This window comes from Diaphorina citri, unplaced genomic scaffold (genome assembly GCF_000475195.1).
Source record: "Diaphorina citri unplaced genomic scaffold, Diaci psyllid genome assembly version 1.1 scaffold954, whole genome shotgun sequence".
In the NCBI taxonomy this organism is placed as follows: Eukaryota; Metazoa; Arthropoda; class Insecta; order Hemiptera; family Psyllidae; genus Diaphorina; species Diaphorina citri.
Genome location: NW_007378385.1, coordinates 68104 through 86312, shown reverse-complemented (window position 1 = coordinate 86312; position 18209 = coordinate 68104). Strand labels below are relative to the sequence as shown.

At 37.5% G+C, this 18209-nt stretch overlaps 2 protein-coding genes across 2 annotated transcripts in view; both read right to left on the bottom strand.

Moving 5' to 3' along the window:
- Positions 1–5592: 5592 nt before the first annotated feature.
- LOC103513321 (nuclear receptor subfamily 2 group E member 1-like) lies at positions 5593–7336 on the bottom strand. The gene is made up of 3 exons (XM_008478137.1): positions 7208–7336; positions 6707–6856; positions 5593–5868 (listed from the first exon to the last, which is right to left on the bottom strand). Exons 1-3 carry the CDS (start codon positions 7334–7336, stop codon positions 5593–5595), a joined length of 555 nt encoding a protein of 184 aa, XP_008476359.1.
- Positions 7337–7344: 8 nt separating this feature from the next.
- Positions 7345–18209, bottom strand: part of LOC113469102 — a 33069-nt gene continuing 22204 nt past the window's right edge. Inside the window, exons 7-14 of the mRNA XM_026826552.1 lie at positions 11091–11191; positions 10420–10450; positions 9839–9939; positions 9456–9591; positions 8495–8670; positions 8066–8143; positions 7585–7734; positions 7345–7383 (exon numbers count right to left, since the gene is read on the bottom strand). Of these exons, the coding sequence (XP_026682353.1) occupies positions 7345–7383; positions 7585–7734; positions 8066–8143; positions 8495–8670; positions 9456–9591; positions 9839–9939; positions 10420–10450; positions 11091–11191 (812 nt within the window). The remainder of the gene's footprint in view (positions 7384–7584; positions 7735–8065; positions 8144–8494; positions 8671–9455; positions 9592–9838; positions 9940–10419; positions 10451–11090; positions 11192–18209) is intronic.

Sequence of the window (18209 nt, the reverse complement as noted above, 5' to 3'; positions counted from 1 at the left end):
TAATTCAATTGATAAAAAGTGAAAAGGCCTTTCCAACTTAAGTCTCATAGGCAGTGGCTCACAATATGGTACAATGTGGATATGGACTCATTACCATTACCTCCGTCTCAATTGTCTCGCTGCTTTTGTCCAACTTATTCATGAATGTTTTATTTTTTTCTTTCATCTTCTGGTGAATTGAAGAATTCAAAGATGATTTGGAATTCAGAACAGAGAACAGACCTATGTACTCTAATATAAACATACTTTTCTCGGAATTTTTCAGGTGTACCTGCCGGAGCCGAAAACATTTTCAGCTAAACTTCAATGGTTTGTACTCACTAGATTTTCTTGAAAGTCACATTTTTTCTTCGTTTCCATTCTGTTCCGTGGCAAGAGAAATGGTCACAAATGTGACAGTCATTCTCGGAAGTTAGCAAGTTGAAAGTGAGGGAGAGAATAGAGAAAGGCATACAGCCAGAGGTAGGTAAGTGCTACAAAGCGTCCGTCTGTCAAAATGGCTATTTGGCAAACCTAACTAACTCTCTATTGAAAAAAGAAAAATAACTGTAAATCTCTAAACAAGTTAGAAGGTAATAGGTAATGTTTATTATTATAATGAAGGATTATCTGATTGTCTCTCATTAGTGAAGAAAATAACACAAAAGGAAACACAAACCTCAGTTTGTTTACAATAAATAATCTCGGTAAGCCATCGACAAACAATAGCCAAATTTGGCACTGACATCGTCAAAAAATATGATGTGCTTGCCGACAAGGCAAAAGTAAATATGACGATTATACAGGGTTGGAGTAGCCTTGTGACTGGATCTAATATGGAACACGTCTTTTATGATTAAATCTAGGTGCACAGGCCAAGCTGTCGTGGCTTATATTCCAGGATTCCTTGCCGTAAAAGGTTTATTGGTGAAAATCGTAGTAGGGATTTCCGTGTACAAATCTATGGCTCGAAATTTGGTGGCGGCATTTTGTCCTCTCGTAATGTCCTCATTGAAGAGAAATAACAACGGATGAGAGGAAAACACAAAACATATGGCGATAATTATGTCCTATTGTAGAGGAAACTTGGCTCACTGGATAAAGTAAATAAGAGAGCAATTACCTTAAATTCCCATAAAAAGATTTTCCCCCGCATATCTCTTTTCACATAAACACCACCTGATGATATTCATGTGTAATCTTGCTACTCAATGAGGTACACTTTCAAAATATGCCTGCATACCCCACATCACGAAGTCTTGAGTCAAGAAATGAAAATTCCATCACAGCCTTTTTGTCAAAACTGAAATGAAATCTCCTTGTGCGGATCAAATGACCTTCTTGATAATGAACAAGCTTTTGACAGTTCAGAAGAACACGTCAATATGGGAGACTTGTGAAGACATTCCCACCAGTTCAATAAGAAGAGCCACTTGTACCCTTCAGAATACCCTCATCCCCGATTCCCTCTGAAAGCCCGCATTTCAATGTAAGAAATCCTCACTCGGTGGGGGGGCGCCCCAAGGAACAATAATGTTGAAAAATCACATATCTTCTGCGCTGTACTCTTTTTGTTTGTACTTTATGCAAGGAGTTCTCGCATTCTGATTGGTTCTTTCATTTTGGGTCGATGACTCCTTGCTGCCATATTCAAATGGATAAGGTATAGGTATCAAAGGCTTCAACATTTTCCCTTTGATTTTTTCAAATCTCCCGAAATATCTTCATTGTGGCTTTTGTGTAAATGTAAACATGAGCTGTCCATTATGTCTTGGTAGTTTATTCTTTCGAATCATCAGGATGGTGGACAGCTTTTGAATAAATCAAAGGTCGGTCGGGACATTTCTTCTACGGGTTTCTTCTTTTGTTATCTGATGTTCGAATCTTGAAGAAAGTTGGCACTAATTAATGTTCTAGTAAGTAGGCTCCTAGTCACTAAATTTTGAAGTGCTGTTTTTCTATTACCGATATTTTTCTTTTTGTTGCAGTTTGATTTCTTGTATTAAAAGCGTTTTCAACGTTTTTGCCTCTACTACTGCTAGAACGTTAGAAATTATCGTAGAAAATTAAACTAACCTGATTTCTTACCAATGTCAACAGTTAAAATTGTAAGTAAATGTTAAATGTATGTGCCCTATTCGTTGAAAACCTTTTGTTGCAGTTTGATTTCTTGTATTAAAAGCGTTTTCAACGTTTTTGCCTCTACTACTGCTAGAACGTTAGAAATTATCGTAGAAACTTAAACTAACCTGATTTCTTACCAATGTCAACAGTTAAAATTGTAAGTCAATGTATGTGCCCTATTCGTTGAAAACCCTATTGTTTTCTGTCCTACTGCTAGAACGTTAGAAATTATCGTAGAAAATTAAACTAACCTGATTTCTTACCAATGTCAACAGTTAAAATTGTAAGTAAATGTATGTGCCCTATTCGTTAAAAACTTTATTGTTTTCTGTATGTATATGGTTGATATATGGAATTCACCACCTATTTGCACCTGTAAAACATTTTAAGGAACGTTTTAACCGGAGGAATATTCATTATTTTGTTTTGTTTCGTGGAACAACGAAAACTATTTGTTACTGTTTATTATTATTTATTTTTTACTCTCCACTGTTCATGATCATGAAACAAACTCAAGTTATAATGAGCAAATAAATACCCGAAGAATTTCATATTTCAATTATGCATTGTACGATGATTTGACAAGTGCTTCTTGAGAACCCTCTCTTGGAAATTATTAATCAAGTTATGAGTTTTTTTTTATTAAACAAGTTGTGTATATCGACAATGGTTTCGGATTTTGCATTGAAGCTTCAACATACAGGTGTTTAGTGTACAGAAACTCAACAGTCCTACCAGCTTGGAGGTAGAGTTGTGGAATCCTAATTTAGTTTGCTAGGGTTTGATTCCAAGTACTCACTAGAGTAAGTACCTACCTAAAGCTGAAAATGCAAAAGACTAAATCATTTTATTTGTGGTAAAAACTATTGTTTTGATCTTATTAATCTTTGCCCGTATATGGGATTGAAAAGACCTTCCTCCTTTGCCAGCAAACAAAGTGCCTGCGTTTTGCACCTAAGCCAGTCCATTACCATTATTTCTCTTTAGCTACATATATTCCGAAATGTATTTAGGAAATTAGGTTCCCTTTGCTTCTCTTTCAACTGGTCTGACGATGTTTAGCCGCTGACGAAGCACAAAGGTAAATCTGCTCGCATATAGGGCTAGACTTTCCGTGTCAAAGTAGCAAACACTTGAAAAATGTTTAAGAAACAGTTCAACCATATTGTTTGCATTATAGTGAACCACTTGAAACTTTGTAACAAATGTATATTTTTCAAACTGTGAAGTAGTTGAGAGATTTCAATCACAACTCCGATGTACTTGGCAGGAAAACAATAGCTTCAACATACAGGTGTTTAGTGTACAGAAACTCAACAGTCCTACCAGCTTGGAGGTAGAGTTGTGGAATCCTAATTTAGTTTGCTAGAGTTTGATTCCAAGATTTCCAAGTACTTACTAGAGTAAGTACCTACCTAAAGCTGAAAATGCAAAAGACTAAATCATTTTATCTGTGGTAAAAACTATTGTTTTGATCTTATTAATCTTTGCCCGTATATGGGATTGGAAAGACCTTCCTCCTTTGCCAGCCAACAAAGTGCCCGCGTTTTGCACCTAAGCCAGTCCATTACCATTATTTCTCTTTAGCTACATATCCCGAAATGTATTTAGGGAATTAGGTTCCCTGCTTCTCTTTCAACTGGTCTGACGATGTTTAGCCGCTAACGAAGTACAAAGGTAAATCCCAACTTGATTAGAAAGTAAAAGGAGGTAAAACTATTATCACCACGTGATTAGAAAAGAAAAAAAAACAATAGCTATAGGTAAGGGTCGCTCTACAAGATTTAACGGTTCGGAAAAATGCATCCCTGCAAAAGTCTTTCGTATGACGAAAAAGTGTATACCTGATAACCCGTATACATTTAATAGGAGGTAAGTTTTAAAATAACATTCTGAAGTAAGAGTGCGATTTTGTTTTTCACGGACGGGCAAATTAACGTCAGTGTTCTTAAACGCAGCAAAAAGAGATCCGTAAACCGTAAAGACTTCTTCAGCAAAAATCCCTTGTTTCATCTGTTTTGCTCTTGCTCTCAAATGCTATTATATTAAATCTAGGTGCACAGGCCAAGCTGTCGTGGCTTATATTCCAGGATTCCTTGCCGTAAAAGGTTTATTGGTGAAAATCGTAGTAGTGATTTCCGTGTACAAATCCATGGCTCGAAATTTGGCGGCGGCATTTTGTCCTCTCGTAATGTCCTCATTGAAGAGAAATAACAACGGATGAGAGGAAAACATATGGCGATAATTATGTCCTATTGTAGAGGAAACTTGGCTCACTGGATAAAGTAAAAAAGAGAGGTAGCTTATTTGTCAAAATTTTGGTTTGGGGACTTACAATAATTATTATGGGTGGAAGAATTTAGAATTTGCATAAAATAGACTCACCAGAATTTTAAATAAATTACTTTCAAATTTCAATCTGTATATTTACTTTTCAATAATGGTATTGCTCTCTTGAATAAATTCTATTTACACTAACATGATAAATATGTACAACAAAATTAACAGTATAAAAATATTTATACAAAAAATATAAAGATCTGCAGGCACTCGTATAAATTCACATAAAAATAATACAAAAATAATTCAGTTATTATTTGTTGATTTGATTTCATCTTATTTCTTAAGGCAAAAAAGGTATATTGACAAGTAATTAACAAACATCATTTATGATCATTTGAAGTCTGAAACTATTGATTGCTTTTTAAGCTTTCTTCACGTCACCCGATTGACATTGAAATGGGGGTCTTTTCTGACGAAATTCCTGTGTGCGAAGTCCAATATGTAGGACTATTGCACCCAACAATACTCGATAGAATTGAACAGATGTGTAGTATCAGTCTTTTTCTTCTATTTGTTTGTTAATCCTTTTTACAATTTTGCATGTCATATTGATCTCATGGACCCATTTTCTATGAACTGCCAGGTTCATAATGTTGAAGTTTACCGTTTGTGAACATCAAAGACCTAAAAGTTTCCAACATAACGGTTTGTTTTTTACATATAATGGTATTGCTCTCTTGAATAAATTCTATTTACACTAACATGATAAATATGTACAACAAAATTAACAGCATAAAAATATTTATACAAAAAATATAAAGATCTGCAGGCACTCGTATAAATTCACATAGAAATAATACAAAAATAATTCAGTTATTATTTGTTGATTTGATTTCATCTTATTTCTTAAGGCAAAAAAAGGTATATTGACAAGTAATTGACAAACATCATTTATGATCATTTGCAGTCTGAAACTATTGATTGCTTTTTAAGCTTTCTTCACGTCACCCGATTGACATGGAAAGGGGGGTCTTTTCTGACGAAATTCCTGTGTGCGGAGTCCAATATGTAGGACTATTGCACCCAAAACTACTCGATAGAACTGAACAGATGTGTAGCAGGCTTCCGATTTGAGTCAGCAGACAGCTATCCCGATCAGCATGTAAAATATTTGCACAGCCTCAGCACCAGACCGGAGATTAACTCTCACAAGCCAGCGTTCTTGTACATGTGCCAGATGGTCTTCTTGATGGTGGTATTGTGGCCAATGATGTTCCTGAAGAACAGCTCCTCGAGGACAAGAGACGGAATGGATTTGAGACGAGGCAGGATGAGTTGTATCTTGCAGAACCGTGTGGGCTGACTGGGGTAGACAGTGTGGATGTATTTGTTGAGGAAGATTTGGGTGTGACCTTGTATGGCGGCAGTGAATTTCGACCCCGTCTTGAATCGAACCCGCGACCCCCGACGCGACGTGTAAGCCTAGTGTGAAATTTCGTAATGAAAGAAAAACTTACATTCCTTATTTCTAGGTTCGAGTTCTCCTCTGTGACGATACGAAGCATAGTCAGCTCCGTCTGGAACATTTGCTCACCACTCTCCGTATAGCGGCGGTCATACAAGTCCTTCCAGAGTGGAATGCGCGGGTTCGAACCCAGTGGAGTCCGAGTATTTCTGACGAGTATCTCACCGCTATTAACGCCATGATGCGGGAGAGTTCAGGTTAGTTGTGATATTTGTCTTTGGTTGTGTTTATTCATTTTATTTTTAGCGATTATTTAATCGCAGATTATCTACCACATGTCTCGTGTTGATGCACTTGAATTAAAAAAGACTCCCCGTTTTTCACATGAGCCTAAGTAACTTATAAATTATGCTCGGATGCCTTTGTCATAGCATACCCATCGTGTAGTACTACATCTTGTTTATGGACCCTTTCCTAGTATGAGTGTGTGTATGTGTAGTATGAGCGTAAGAAGTGAAATACTTGTGGACTCTTGAGAATCGGAGCCAAGTAGCTGATTGAAATCTAAATGTTAGGTTGACTCTGTATCATGTTTTCGGCATCTAGGATTATGCATTACGTCTTTTTTCGCTTGTCCGTTTTGAAGAAGAAAAAAGACCATAAAAAGTTTTTGAGATAAAATTTAAACAAAGACCCCATTTGCCTAGAGTTTTTTGGGGTTATGTACCATTGCCATATCGGGTGTTTCAGATCTACTCTTGCAGTAGTTCCGTGGACCGTGATGTAACCTTTTTGTGAACCATCAAATACACATTGAAAGACATACTCGTACAGTTCAAATAGCCAGACACTTACCTGATCACGTAAACTCAAACTCGTAAAGGCGGGTAAACTTCTGGCCCAGTTCATGTTCATAAACAAGAGATCTGCCGCGGATTCGTTCATGGATTTGGAACTAGTCATGGGGAGATACATCCAGGGGAGAGCAGGAGGTGCTGGATGAAGCTGAAACAGAAGGAAATGCCACATTAATATTTGAAATAGCACATTCATTGTTGATCTTACATTTGAAGCTTTAACGAGAGAGCTCGGAGAAATATTGAGTGATGACAAAAGAATGAAATCCAAAGCAAGTCCCAAGAACAAAGGGGTTAAAAAAGAAAAGAATTACAACATCAAAACATCGGAGAAAACTAAACATCACCATTACAAACATTGGGAAAAGCCTTTTCAAAAGGAAGTATCCTAAAAAGAACGTCAGATTTGGTCGAAGGACAAGGTCATTGGCTGTAAGAGAAAAAGCCAATGACCTAAAAAGCAAAGTAAAGCTGTAAAGCACCAAGTCTAGAAGCTTACCTTATCAATGGTTGGTGATGTATAAGGTGAAGAGTGCATAAGTGGTGATGGTTCTGGGGAAGTGGATTTCGGTCTGGCCAAATTCAGGATGACACCTTCTGAGTGAGGATCTTTGAAGTAGAGAGCCATCTGTCGTTTTATGGTCGAATTTCTGGGACCTCGTTCATGTTGGACGGCTGGAAAAGTGAGAGAAGAACAAATGGGATTTAGCTTTAAGTTAAAACCCCTATTTGACAATGTTACCCCAAGAATTAAATTTGTGTACCATTGCCATATCGGGTGTTTCAGATCTACTCTTGCAGTAGTTCCGTGGACCGTGATGTTACCTTTTTGTGAACACATTGAAAGACATACAGTTCAAATAGCCAGACACTTACCTGATCACGTAAACTCAAACTGGTGAAGGCAGGTAAACTTCTGGCCCAGTTCATGTTCATAAACAAGAGATCTGCCGCGGATTCGTTCATGGATTTGGAACTAGTCATGGGGAGATACATCCAGGGGAGAGCAGGAGGTGCTGGATGAAGCTGAAACAGAAGGAAATGCCACATTAATATTTGAAATAGCACATTCATTGTTGATCTTACATTTGAAGCTTTAACGAGAGAGCTCGGAGAAATATTGAATGATGACAAAAGAATGAAATCCAAAGCAAGTCCCAAGAACAAAGGGGTTAAAAAAGAAAAGAATTACAACACCAAAACATCGGAGAAAAATTAACACCATTACAAACATCGGGAAAAGCCTTTTCAAAAGGAAGTATCCTAAAAAGAACGTCAGATTTGGTCGAAGGATAAGGTCATTGGCTGTAAGAGAAAAAGCCAATGACCTAAAAAGCAAAGTAAAGCTGTAAAGCACCAAGTCTAATTCGTTCATGGATTTGGAACTAGTCATGGGGAGATACATCCAGGGGAGAGCAGGAGGTGCTGGATGAAGCTGAAACAGAAGGAAATGTCACATTAATATTTGAAATATCACATTCATTTTTGATCTTACATTTGAAGCTTTAACGAGAGAGCTCGGAGAAATATTGAGTGATGACAAAAGAATGAAATCCAAAGCAAGTCCCAAGAACAAAGGGGTTAAAAAAGAAAAGAATTACAACATCAAAACATCGGAGAAAACTAAACATCACCATTACAAACATTGGGAAAAGCCTTTTCAAAAGGAAGTATCCTAAAAAGAACGTCAGATTTGGTCGAAGGACAAGGTCATTGGCTGTAAGAGAAAAAGCCAATGACCTAAAAAGCAAAGTAAAGCTGTAAAGCACCAAGTCTCGAAGCTTACCTTATCAATGGTTGGTGATGTATAAGGTGAAGAGTGCATAAGTGGTGATGGTTCTGGGGAAGTGGATTTCGGTCTGGCCAAATTCAGGACGACACCTTCCGAGTGAGGATCTTTGAAGTAGAGAGCCATCTGTCGTTTTATGGTCGAATTTCTGGGACCTCGTTCATGTTGGACGGCTGGAAAAGTGAGAGAAGAACAAATGGGATTTAGCTTTAAGTTAAAACCCCTATTTGACAAAAATACATATAAAACCGTCGAGAAAAAAACTTTGGGAATTTTTTCCTGAAAACATTACTTTTTGAACTCATCTTATTGGACTACATTGAAATTTCATGTTTTCTCTAATATCGCTGCACCGTACCGTGCACCTTGGTAGTCCAGTTGCCTTTCATGGTTTTATTTTTTAGTCATTTGTTTAAGAAAACGGAATTACTTGTCTTGATAACTTCCTAACTATTCCTGTTTATTGGACTTGATTTGTTGGAGGAACTGGTTTTCCTATCACATTGAAATTTCATGTTTTCTCTAATATCGCTGCACCGTACCGTGCACCTTGGTAGTCCAGTTGCCTTTCATGGTTTTATTTTTTAGTTATTTGTTTAAGAAAACGGAATTACTTGTCTTGATAACTTCCTAACTATTCGTGTTTATTGGACTTGATTTGTTGGAGGAACTGGTTTTCCTATCAAAAGTTGGGTTGCCGTAGAAGGGAGTTACCTATCTTTGTTTTATTTTTTTTGGTAATTTCTTAAAGATAACGGAATTACTTGTCTTGATAATTACTAACTACTCCTATTTATTGGACTTAAGATATTAGAGAACTGCTTTTCTTATCAAAACTTGTCTTACCTTCTTTGTTCATGCCTATAACGGAATTACTTGTCTTGATAATTACTAACTACTCCTATTTATTGGACTTAAGATATTAGAGAACTGCTTTTCTTATCAAAACTTATCTTACCTTCTTTGTTCATGCCAGCTTCCACACATTTCCGGAGTCGGCAAGCTCTGCATTGATTCCTATGAGTTTTATCCACCACGCAGGATCCTTCTGATTTGGCTTTGCACAAGTATTGTCGATTCCTTCGGATAGATCTCTGGAAACATACGAAGAATATCTCATGTCAGCACTTTAGGTTTTACTAGCAGTCCGAAACAGTTACAGACTGATCAGTTTTAAGGCTCAGCAGCTTAAATTAACTCCTTATTTCCAACATAAAGAAGGTATATGTTTAAATTTAATTTGAAGGTTCCGTTGTTGAAAGTTTGACTCCTAGAGTTTTGGAATGCAAAAGTTGCTACTCCCCAAATCTATTTATTAGGGGCAGACACGTGTAAACTTACTTTGAAGAATCCAGCGCATCCATCACAGGCGAATATTCCGTAGTGCTTCCCCGAAGAGTGATCCTGGCATACTTTACATGGGACATCGTAGAGAATTCTACCTGTAACAGAAATGTGAAGAACATGGTTAGCAATATTTCAAAGATTTCTGGGCTTGTGTGATATCTCGTTTGTGAAACACGTCTGTTTTTGACAAGGAAAAGATTCGTTTTCATCTCTATTCATAAGAGTGCAGCCATTAATTGGTCTTTGTGTTTCCATATACCTACACTCTGTAAAGTTCGTGAATTCAAATTTTGAAAAGCCTTTCTAATTTTTTCAAAAAGATAAACGCGACAGTTCAGAGTAAAGGCAAACATCATCACGCTGAAGACAATAAGTCACCCCTCATTGCCAGTCCGCCCCTCCCTCCTGGTAAATAAACAAGATTTGAATGCACCCTTGCACCCAGCAGCTGATAGCAAAACCATTATCCTTTGATTCAATGACAAAATGTTCGGAGGGGTCGAGAGATTCAGTGATGGAGTCGCTCTACAACGAACCATCTCTTCTCTATCAGTGAGATAAGATGTTTGAGAAACGAGATCTCGGGGGCTTTTTGTTTTTCTCGTTCTGAAGTTATAGTTTAAAGTTTATGAGGGGTAATTATACAGGGGGTTTGTGCAGAGCGAAGTCATCACGAAAAGACAAGGGAAGAATGTTGGATTATTAGACACGTTATGAAGCACTGATAATTAACCTATTCCTTGTAATCTAGATTCCAGGCTAGAAGAATGCCAGATGCGTCTCTTTAACCCAGCTAACTCTTGTACAAAGTCAACTCAAATGCTATACAATAAGAGGGCCCTCACTAATTTAATGAGAACATCGCCTTGGGACCAACTTTGTAGAAAAAGGCAGGCCAGAAACATACGAAGAATATCTCATGTCAGCACTTTAGGTTTTACTAGCAGTCCGAAACAGTTACAGACTGATCAGTTTTAAGGCTCAGCCGCTTAAATTAACTCCTTATTTCCACCATAAAGAAGGTATATTAAGCAGGGAACGACATTTGTGACAAGCATTTATGCTTAACACAATTAAAATTCCTTTTATGTTATGTTTATAAAGAAGGTATATGTTTAAATTTAATTTGAAGGTCACAATCAATGTTCCGTTGTTGAAAGTTTGACTCCTAGCTCCTAGAGTTTTAAAATGCAAAAGTTGCTATTCCCCAAATCTATTTATTAGGGGCAGACACGTGTAAACTTACTTTGAAGAATCCAGCGCATCCATCACAGGCAAATATTCCGTAGTGCTTCCCCGAAGAGTGATCCTGGCATACTTTACATGGGACATCGTAGAGAATTCTACCTGTAACAGAAATATGAAGAACATGGTTAGCAATATTTCAAAGATTTCTGGGCTTGTGTGATATCTCGTTTGAGTTGTTTGTGAAACACGTCTGTTTTTGACAAGGAAAAGATTCGTTTTCATCTCTATTCATAAGAGTGCAGCCATTAATTGGTCTTTGTGTTTCCATATACCTACACTCTGTAAAGTTCGTGAATTCAAATTTTGAAAAGCCTTTCTAATTTTTTCAAAAAGATAAACGCGACAGTTCAGAGTAAAGGCAAACATCATCACGCTGAAGACAATAAGTCACCCCTCATTGCCAGTCCGCCCCTCCCTCCTGGTAAATAAACAAGGTCTGAATGCACCCTTGCACTCAGCAGCTGATAGCAAAACCATTATCCTTTGATTCAATGACAAAATTTTCGGAGGGGTCGAGAGATTCAATGATGGAGTCGCTCTACTATGAACCATCTCTTCTCTATCAGTGAGATAAGATGTTTGAGAAACGAGATCTCGGGGGCTTTTTGTTTTTCTCGTTCTGAAGTTATAGTTTAAAGTTTATGAGGGGTAATTATACAGGGGGTTTGTGCAGAGTCATCTCGAAAAGACAAGGGAAGAATGTTGGATTATTAGACACGTTATGAAGCACTGATAATTGACCTATTCCTTGTAATTAAGGAGCGCGGTAGCGCTCCGCCCCGCCAAGTCAAGAAAGTTTGACCGCTCTAGATTACAGGCTAGAAGAATGCCAGATGCGTCTCTTTAACCCAGCTAACTCTTGTACAAAGTCAATTCAAATGCAATACAATAAGAGGGACTTCTCTTGTTCAATGATGAGAGCATCGCCTTGGGACCAACTGTGCAGAAAAAGGCAGGCCGTTTACCCTAAAGAAGGAACCATTACCTACCAAGAAGATGCATAGAGCGTAAGTACATAGACTGACTGTCAACCTAACGAGCATTGAACCTGCGATCAGTGGCACTTGGGACACACACGACGAACCAAAAGTCATGACCCTTGACTACAATGGACTGAATGGAGAATAACAAAACCACAACTCATCGTAATAAGGCGAGATAATTCCGTAGAAGAATGATTATTAATAATCTCTTCTTTTTAAAAAAGTAAACAATTGAACACAAAGAAAGTCAATCAAGTGATTAATTAGTCAATCACCTCTAGGCATCCCTTACATTAGTCCCTTGAGACAATTCATTTGTGAAATCGGTCAACATTGTATATTCCTACCTAGATTTGCTACCGCTTTTTTGCAGAGGTCGTAGCTACCTACATAATAAAGTCATTGTTTCTTTTGTTCCTAGGTGGATGAGGTCAACCAATTATCTGGTTGTAAAAAAATTACAAAGAATGGTCGATGACCGGTTGGTTAGAGGTTACAGGAGCGATTCATTTATTATTAAGATATTGAAATGAGGTAAGTGTTGGTCAACTTTTGTTCAACTTACCAAGAAAGTACCTACAAACTTATATTATGCATAATTGTTAAAGTAAATGGCCCCGTACTGGTGGATATGCCATTCTCACTTCTTCACAATCATATGTATCTTCTATCATTATTGGTGGATGTGGCATTTTCACTTCTTCACAATCTAATATTTTCTATCATTATTGGTGGATGTGCAATTTTCACTTCTTCACAATGTTATCTTGTATCGTTAGTGGATGTTCAATTTCCAGTTCTTTCCAAACTTGAATGGGGGTGTACAAATTGTACATCATCCATTTGTTTTCAATATCATTTTCTCCAAACCAAATTATTTCACGTATACAGAATATTCATTATGACAACGAAATCACCAGTAATTAAAAAGCAAGTAATGTACAGCATAGGTTCAGAGTAAAGGCAAACATCATCACGCTGAAGACAATAAGTCACCCCTCATTGCCAGTCCGCCCCTCCCTCCTGGTAAATAAACAAGGTCTGAATGCACCCTTGCACTCAGCAGCTGATAGCAAAACCATTATCCTTTGATTCAATGACAAAATTTTCGGAGGGGTCGAGAGATTCAATGATGGAGCCGCTCTACTACGAACCATCTCCTCTCTATCAGTGAGATAAGATGTTTGAGAGACGAGATCTCGGGGGCTTTTTGTTTTTCTCGTTCTGAAGTTATAGTTTAAAGTTTATGAGGGGTAATTATACAGGGGGTTTGTGCAGAGTCATCTCGAAAAGACAAGGGAAGAATGTTGGATTATTAGACACGTTATGAAGCACTGATAATTGACCTATTCCTTGTAATTAAGGAGCGCGGTAGCGCTCCGCCCCGCCAAGTCAAGAAAGTTTGACCGCTCTAGATTACAGGCTAGAAGAATGCCAGATGCGTCTCTTTAACCCAGCTAACTCTTGTACAAAGTCAATTCAAATGCAATACAATAAGAGGGACTTCTCTTGTTCAATGATGAGAGCATCGCCTTGGGACCAACTGTGCAGAAAAAGGCAGGCCGTTTACCCTAAAGAAGGAACCATTACCTACCAAGAAGATGCATAGAGCGTAAGTACATAGACTGACTGTCAACCTAACGAGCATTGAACCTGCGATCAGTGGCACTTGGGACACACACGACGAACCAAAAGTCATGACCCTTGACTACAATGAACTGAATGGAACTGTCAACCTAACGAGCATTGAACCTGCGATCAGTGGCACTTGGGACACACACGACGAACCAAAAGTCATGACCCTTGACTACAATGGACTGAATGGAGAATAACAAAACCACAACTCATCGTAATAAGGCGAGATAATTCAGTAGAAGAATGATTATTAATAATCTCTTCTTTTTAAAAAAGTAAACAATTGAACACAAAGAAAGTCAATCAAGTGATTAATTAGTCAATCACCTCTAGGCATCCCTTACATTGGTCCCTTGAGACAATTCATTTGTGAAATCGGTCAACATTGTATAGTCCTACCTAGATTTGCTACTGCTTTTTTCTTCTTTTTAAAAAAGTAAACAATTGAACACAAAGAAAGTCAATCAAGTGATTAATTAGTCAATCACCTCTAGGCATCCCTTACATTAGTCCCTTGAGACAATTCATTTGTGAAATCGGTCAACATTGTATATTCCTACCTAGATTTGCTACCGCTTTTTTGCAGAGGTCGTAGCTACCTACATAATAAAGTCATTGTTTCTTTTGTTCCTAGGTGGATGAGGTCAACCAATTATCTGGTTGTAAAAAAATTACAAAGAATGGTCGATGACCGGTTGGTTAGAGGTTACAGGAGCGATTCATTTATTATTAAGATATTGAAATGAGGTAAGTGTTGGTCAACTTTTGTTCAACTTACCAAGAAAGTACCTACAAACTTATATTATGCATAATTGTTAAAGTAAATGGTCCCGTACTGGTGGATGTGCCATTCTCACTTCTTCACAATCATATCTTCTATCATTATTGGTGGATGTGGCATTTTCACTTCTTCACAATCTAATATTTTCTATCATTATTGGTGGATGTTCAATTTCCAGTTCTTTCCAAACTTGAATGGGGGTGTACAAATTGTACATCATCCATTTGTTTTCAATATCATTTCTCCAAACCAAATTATTTCACGTATGCAGAATATTCATTATGACAACGAAATCACCAGTAATTAAAAAGCAAGTAATGTACAGCATACTTGTTAAGAGTAGGTTTTATATTTCAACAGCAGGTACAGCAGGTTCCATGCACTCAGGAAAACTTTGACATTGTGGAAATAACAAGTAGTTACCTCCTCCTTTTCAAAACATAATCACCTTATTCAATATTAACACGAAACAATCTTCCTTCCGGTAGCAAGGGGGGGAGTTGTAAAGAGACCCAGGAAATAACAGGTTCGCTTATGAAAATCATAAGTCCCCCTGCAAGGAAGTACCAGGAAATATCAGTAACATCCAGCAAAGTATCTCTCCTGTGTAACCTATCCTAATTTTTTGATAATTCGTTTTAGCATGCGAACCATTGGAAATTCTGTGTGAATTCCGATATTTTAATTAGCATTGTGATGTATGAGAACTGAGAACAATAACTACATCTCGTTTATAGCCCCATATTTTCCTTCAATACTAAACGAGGAAGCACGGACTTTTTACTTTTTAAATGCAGTTTCTCCCCCGGACAAAAGCGGCAATAATTCGTTCTATTTAACAAAACCAATGTCGCAAAAAAGTAAAACTGCACATCCACCAATAATTACTGAAGATAAGACTGCAAAGAGGTAAAAAGTGCACATCCACCATTATTTAGATTTTTAGATAACAACTACCTACTGCATCTTGGATTGCAAAAAAGTAAAATTGCACATCCACCAATTTGCCCTGTGTGTAGGGGGGAGTGATGGGTGACACACACACAATTTTCCGACACAAAGGATTTTCAGTGATGGCTTTTCTCTTTTTTTCTTCTTTAATCTCAAAGTCTAATCTGTTTGATGAGGCCAAGTTGATTTAGGGCACGAATCGGCGTGCAATATGGTTCGGAATATTATTGCGATTATGATGATGCTTGGGGACGAGGCCTACTTCAAACAAGAGTTCTCTTTTTTTCTTCTTTAATCTCAAAGTCTAATCTGTTTGATGAGGCCAAGTTGATTTAGGGCACGAATCGGCGTGCAATATGGTTTGGAATATTATTGCGATTATGATGATGCTTGGGGACGAGGCCTACTTCAAACAAGAGCAGGAATGACACACGTGACCTTGTGAGTAGTTTTTCCAATCATTTCAAAGCCACAGCCATCAAGATAATTGACCACATATGTAAGTTGAAAGCATTATTATTAGTATACCGTGTAGTAGACGAAACTAAAGCTTTGCCTACTTGATGGAAAAGAACCGGTCTGATGCAGTCTGTCCTGTCTGCCGATTCTGTTGGACGCTCCTTTATAGAATCCTTTTAGATTTTTTTTTTTCAAGTAGTTTGACAGAGGGAACTGTAACTGCTATGGTCCTATCGTCCCGAAATCGAAGTAAGACAGGATAGAAAAAAGTGACCTCGTGAGTAGTTTTTCCAATCATTTCAAAGCCACAGCCATCAAGATAATTGACCACATATGTAAGTTGAAAGCATTATTATTATTAGTATACCGTGTAGTAGACGAAACTAAAGCTTTGCCTACTTGATGGAAACGAACCGGTCTGATGCAGTCTGTCCTGTCTGCCGATTCTGTTGGACGCTCCTTTGTAGAACCCTTTTAGATTTTTTTTTTTTTTAAGTAGTTTGACAGAGGGAACTGTAACTGCTATGGTCCTATCGTCCCGAAATCGAAGTAAGACAGGATAGGAAAAAGCCAGCCGTTCCGAGAACGAACATTATACCTCCAGGAAATCCGCCCCGGGCTGGAATCGGACCCGCGCGCTTACAAGACAGACGCGCTGCCAACCAAGGTAACTAGGCTGGCACTGGCACACTGCAAAATTTGAAACCATGAATTCGTCAGCTTCATTCCATTAAATAGGTAGGTACTTTCGGGTATGCATTTTGCGTAAAAAACTATAATCCCCCTAAACATAGTTAGAGAGTGATCCTGGTCCATTTCATAATTTGTGCCCTTGTGCCTTTTTGATTTAAAATTTAGTTGTAAAAAAAAGAGGCTGTTGCCTGGCAACCAGGCAAATTGTTTACAAATCAAGACTTGAAAGACGGAATTTTGAAATGTTACAGGGAAAACGCATTAAATTATTTTAGACTTATATTTTGCACTGATTCAGATTTTAGACCCGAACAAAATATACCTTTAATAGAGGCCTTTGCAGTTTCATACATGACTTACTTTTCTAATTTGAAGTAAAAAAGACATCGGAGGTATAAGAAGGTATCAGGAATCAGGATGGATGAAATACACCTAACGGAATTACCTCTCGTCATTTTTTGCATGAATTAACTTCTATGCTTAAGCTAAAAAATATCAAGTAAAGATGCCTTTTGTTGACCTTTTAGTCGAGGAAGGTCTGTATTTCTTCGTCAAGGTAGGGGCTTTTTGTTTTTCTCGTTCTGAAGTTATAGTTTAAAGTTTATGAGGGGTAATTATACAGGGGGTTTGTGCAGAGCGAAGTCATCTCGAAAAGACAAGGGAGGAATATTGGAAAATTAGACACGTTATGATATGAAGCACTGATGGTGATGACCAATTACTTGTAATCTAGATTCCAGGCTAGAAGAATGCCAGATGCGTCCCTCTAACCCAGCTAACTCTTGTACAATGTCAATTGAAATGCAATACAATAAGAGGGACCTCACTTATTCAATGATGAGAGCATCGACTTGGGCGTTTCATGAAACTTATTGTGAATTTTATTGACAGGTCAAATCAAATGCGTTTCTCCAATCTCCAGTGTGCACTGCGCCTAACTTTCCACTTCTTTCATAATAGGTACCTATACCAACCGATTTGACTGTCGTCTCTGTAACGGGAATATAAATATTTAAGTCAAATTGGAATTGGTCGATACAGTATGGAAAGTCGCCGTTTAATTAACGTCTTTTTATTGCATAGTAAGTTAGTTTCCACAGTAAGTTATTTATTGATCTATGCAAATTAACTGAGCCAATACTTGTGTGGACTTGCATATACTTACGAAGTCGAAAAGTCAGCCATAGGTAGGTACACTTAATAGGAACGGTTAATTAAAACATAAAACGGTTAAAATAGAAACTGGAAGTTACGAGTAGATAAGTCCCTTTTAAAGGTACAAAGTATAAACATGCATTAGTAGCTATAGGTAAGGTGGATAAAACTTACTTGACGGGCTTTGTAGTTTCAGGTGATCCATTGAATTAAATTTCACAAAAACGAACTTTCAAATAAGAACTCGGCTAAAATTAGGACACAAATATGAAATTAACTTTCAGAACTAAAATTAAAGGTGATAATCCAGATTGACTTTCAGACTTCTCTACTCGATTGAAAAAACCATGTTTAATTAACGTCTTTTTATTGCATAGTAAGTTAGTTTCCACAGTAAGTTATTTATTGATCTATGCAAATTAACTGAGCCAATACTTAGACTTGCCTATATTTACGAGGT

Coding starts and splice junctions, on each gene's coding strand:
- LOC103513321 (XM_008478137.1), bottom strand. CDS start 7,336: ATGGCTCTCTACTTCAAAGATCCTCACTCAGAAGGTGTCATCCTGAAT. Junction 6,857..7,207: donor CATCACCAACCATTGATAAG/GTAAGCTTCTAG, acceptor CTTCTGTTTCAG/CTTCATCCAGCACCTCCTGC. Junction 5,869..6,706: donor GTTTGAGTTTACGTGATCAG/GTAAGTGTCTGG, acceptor ATTTCACACTAG/GCTTACACGTCGCGTCGGGG.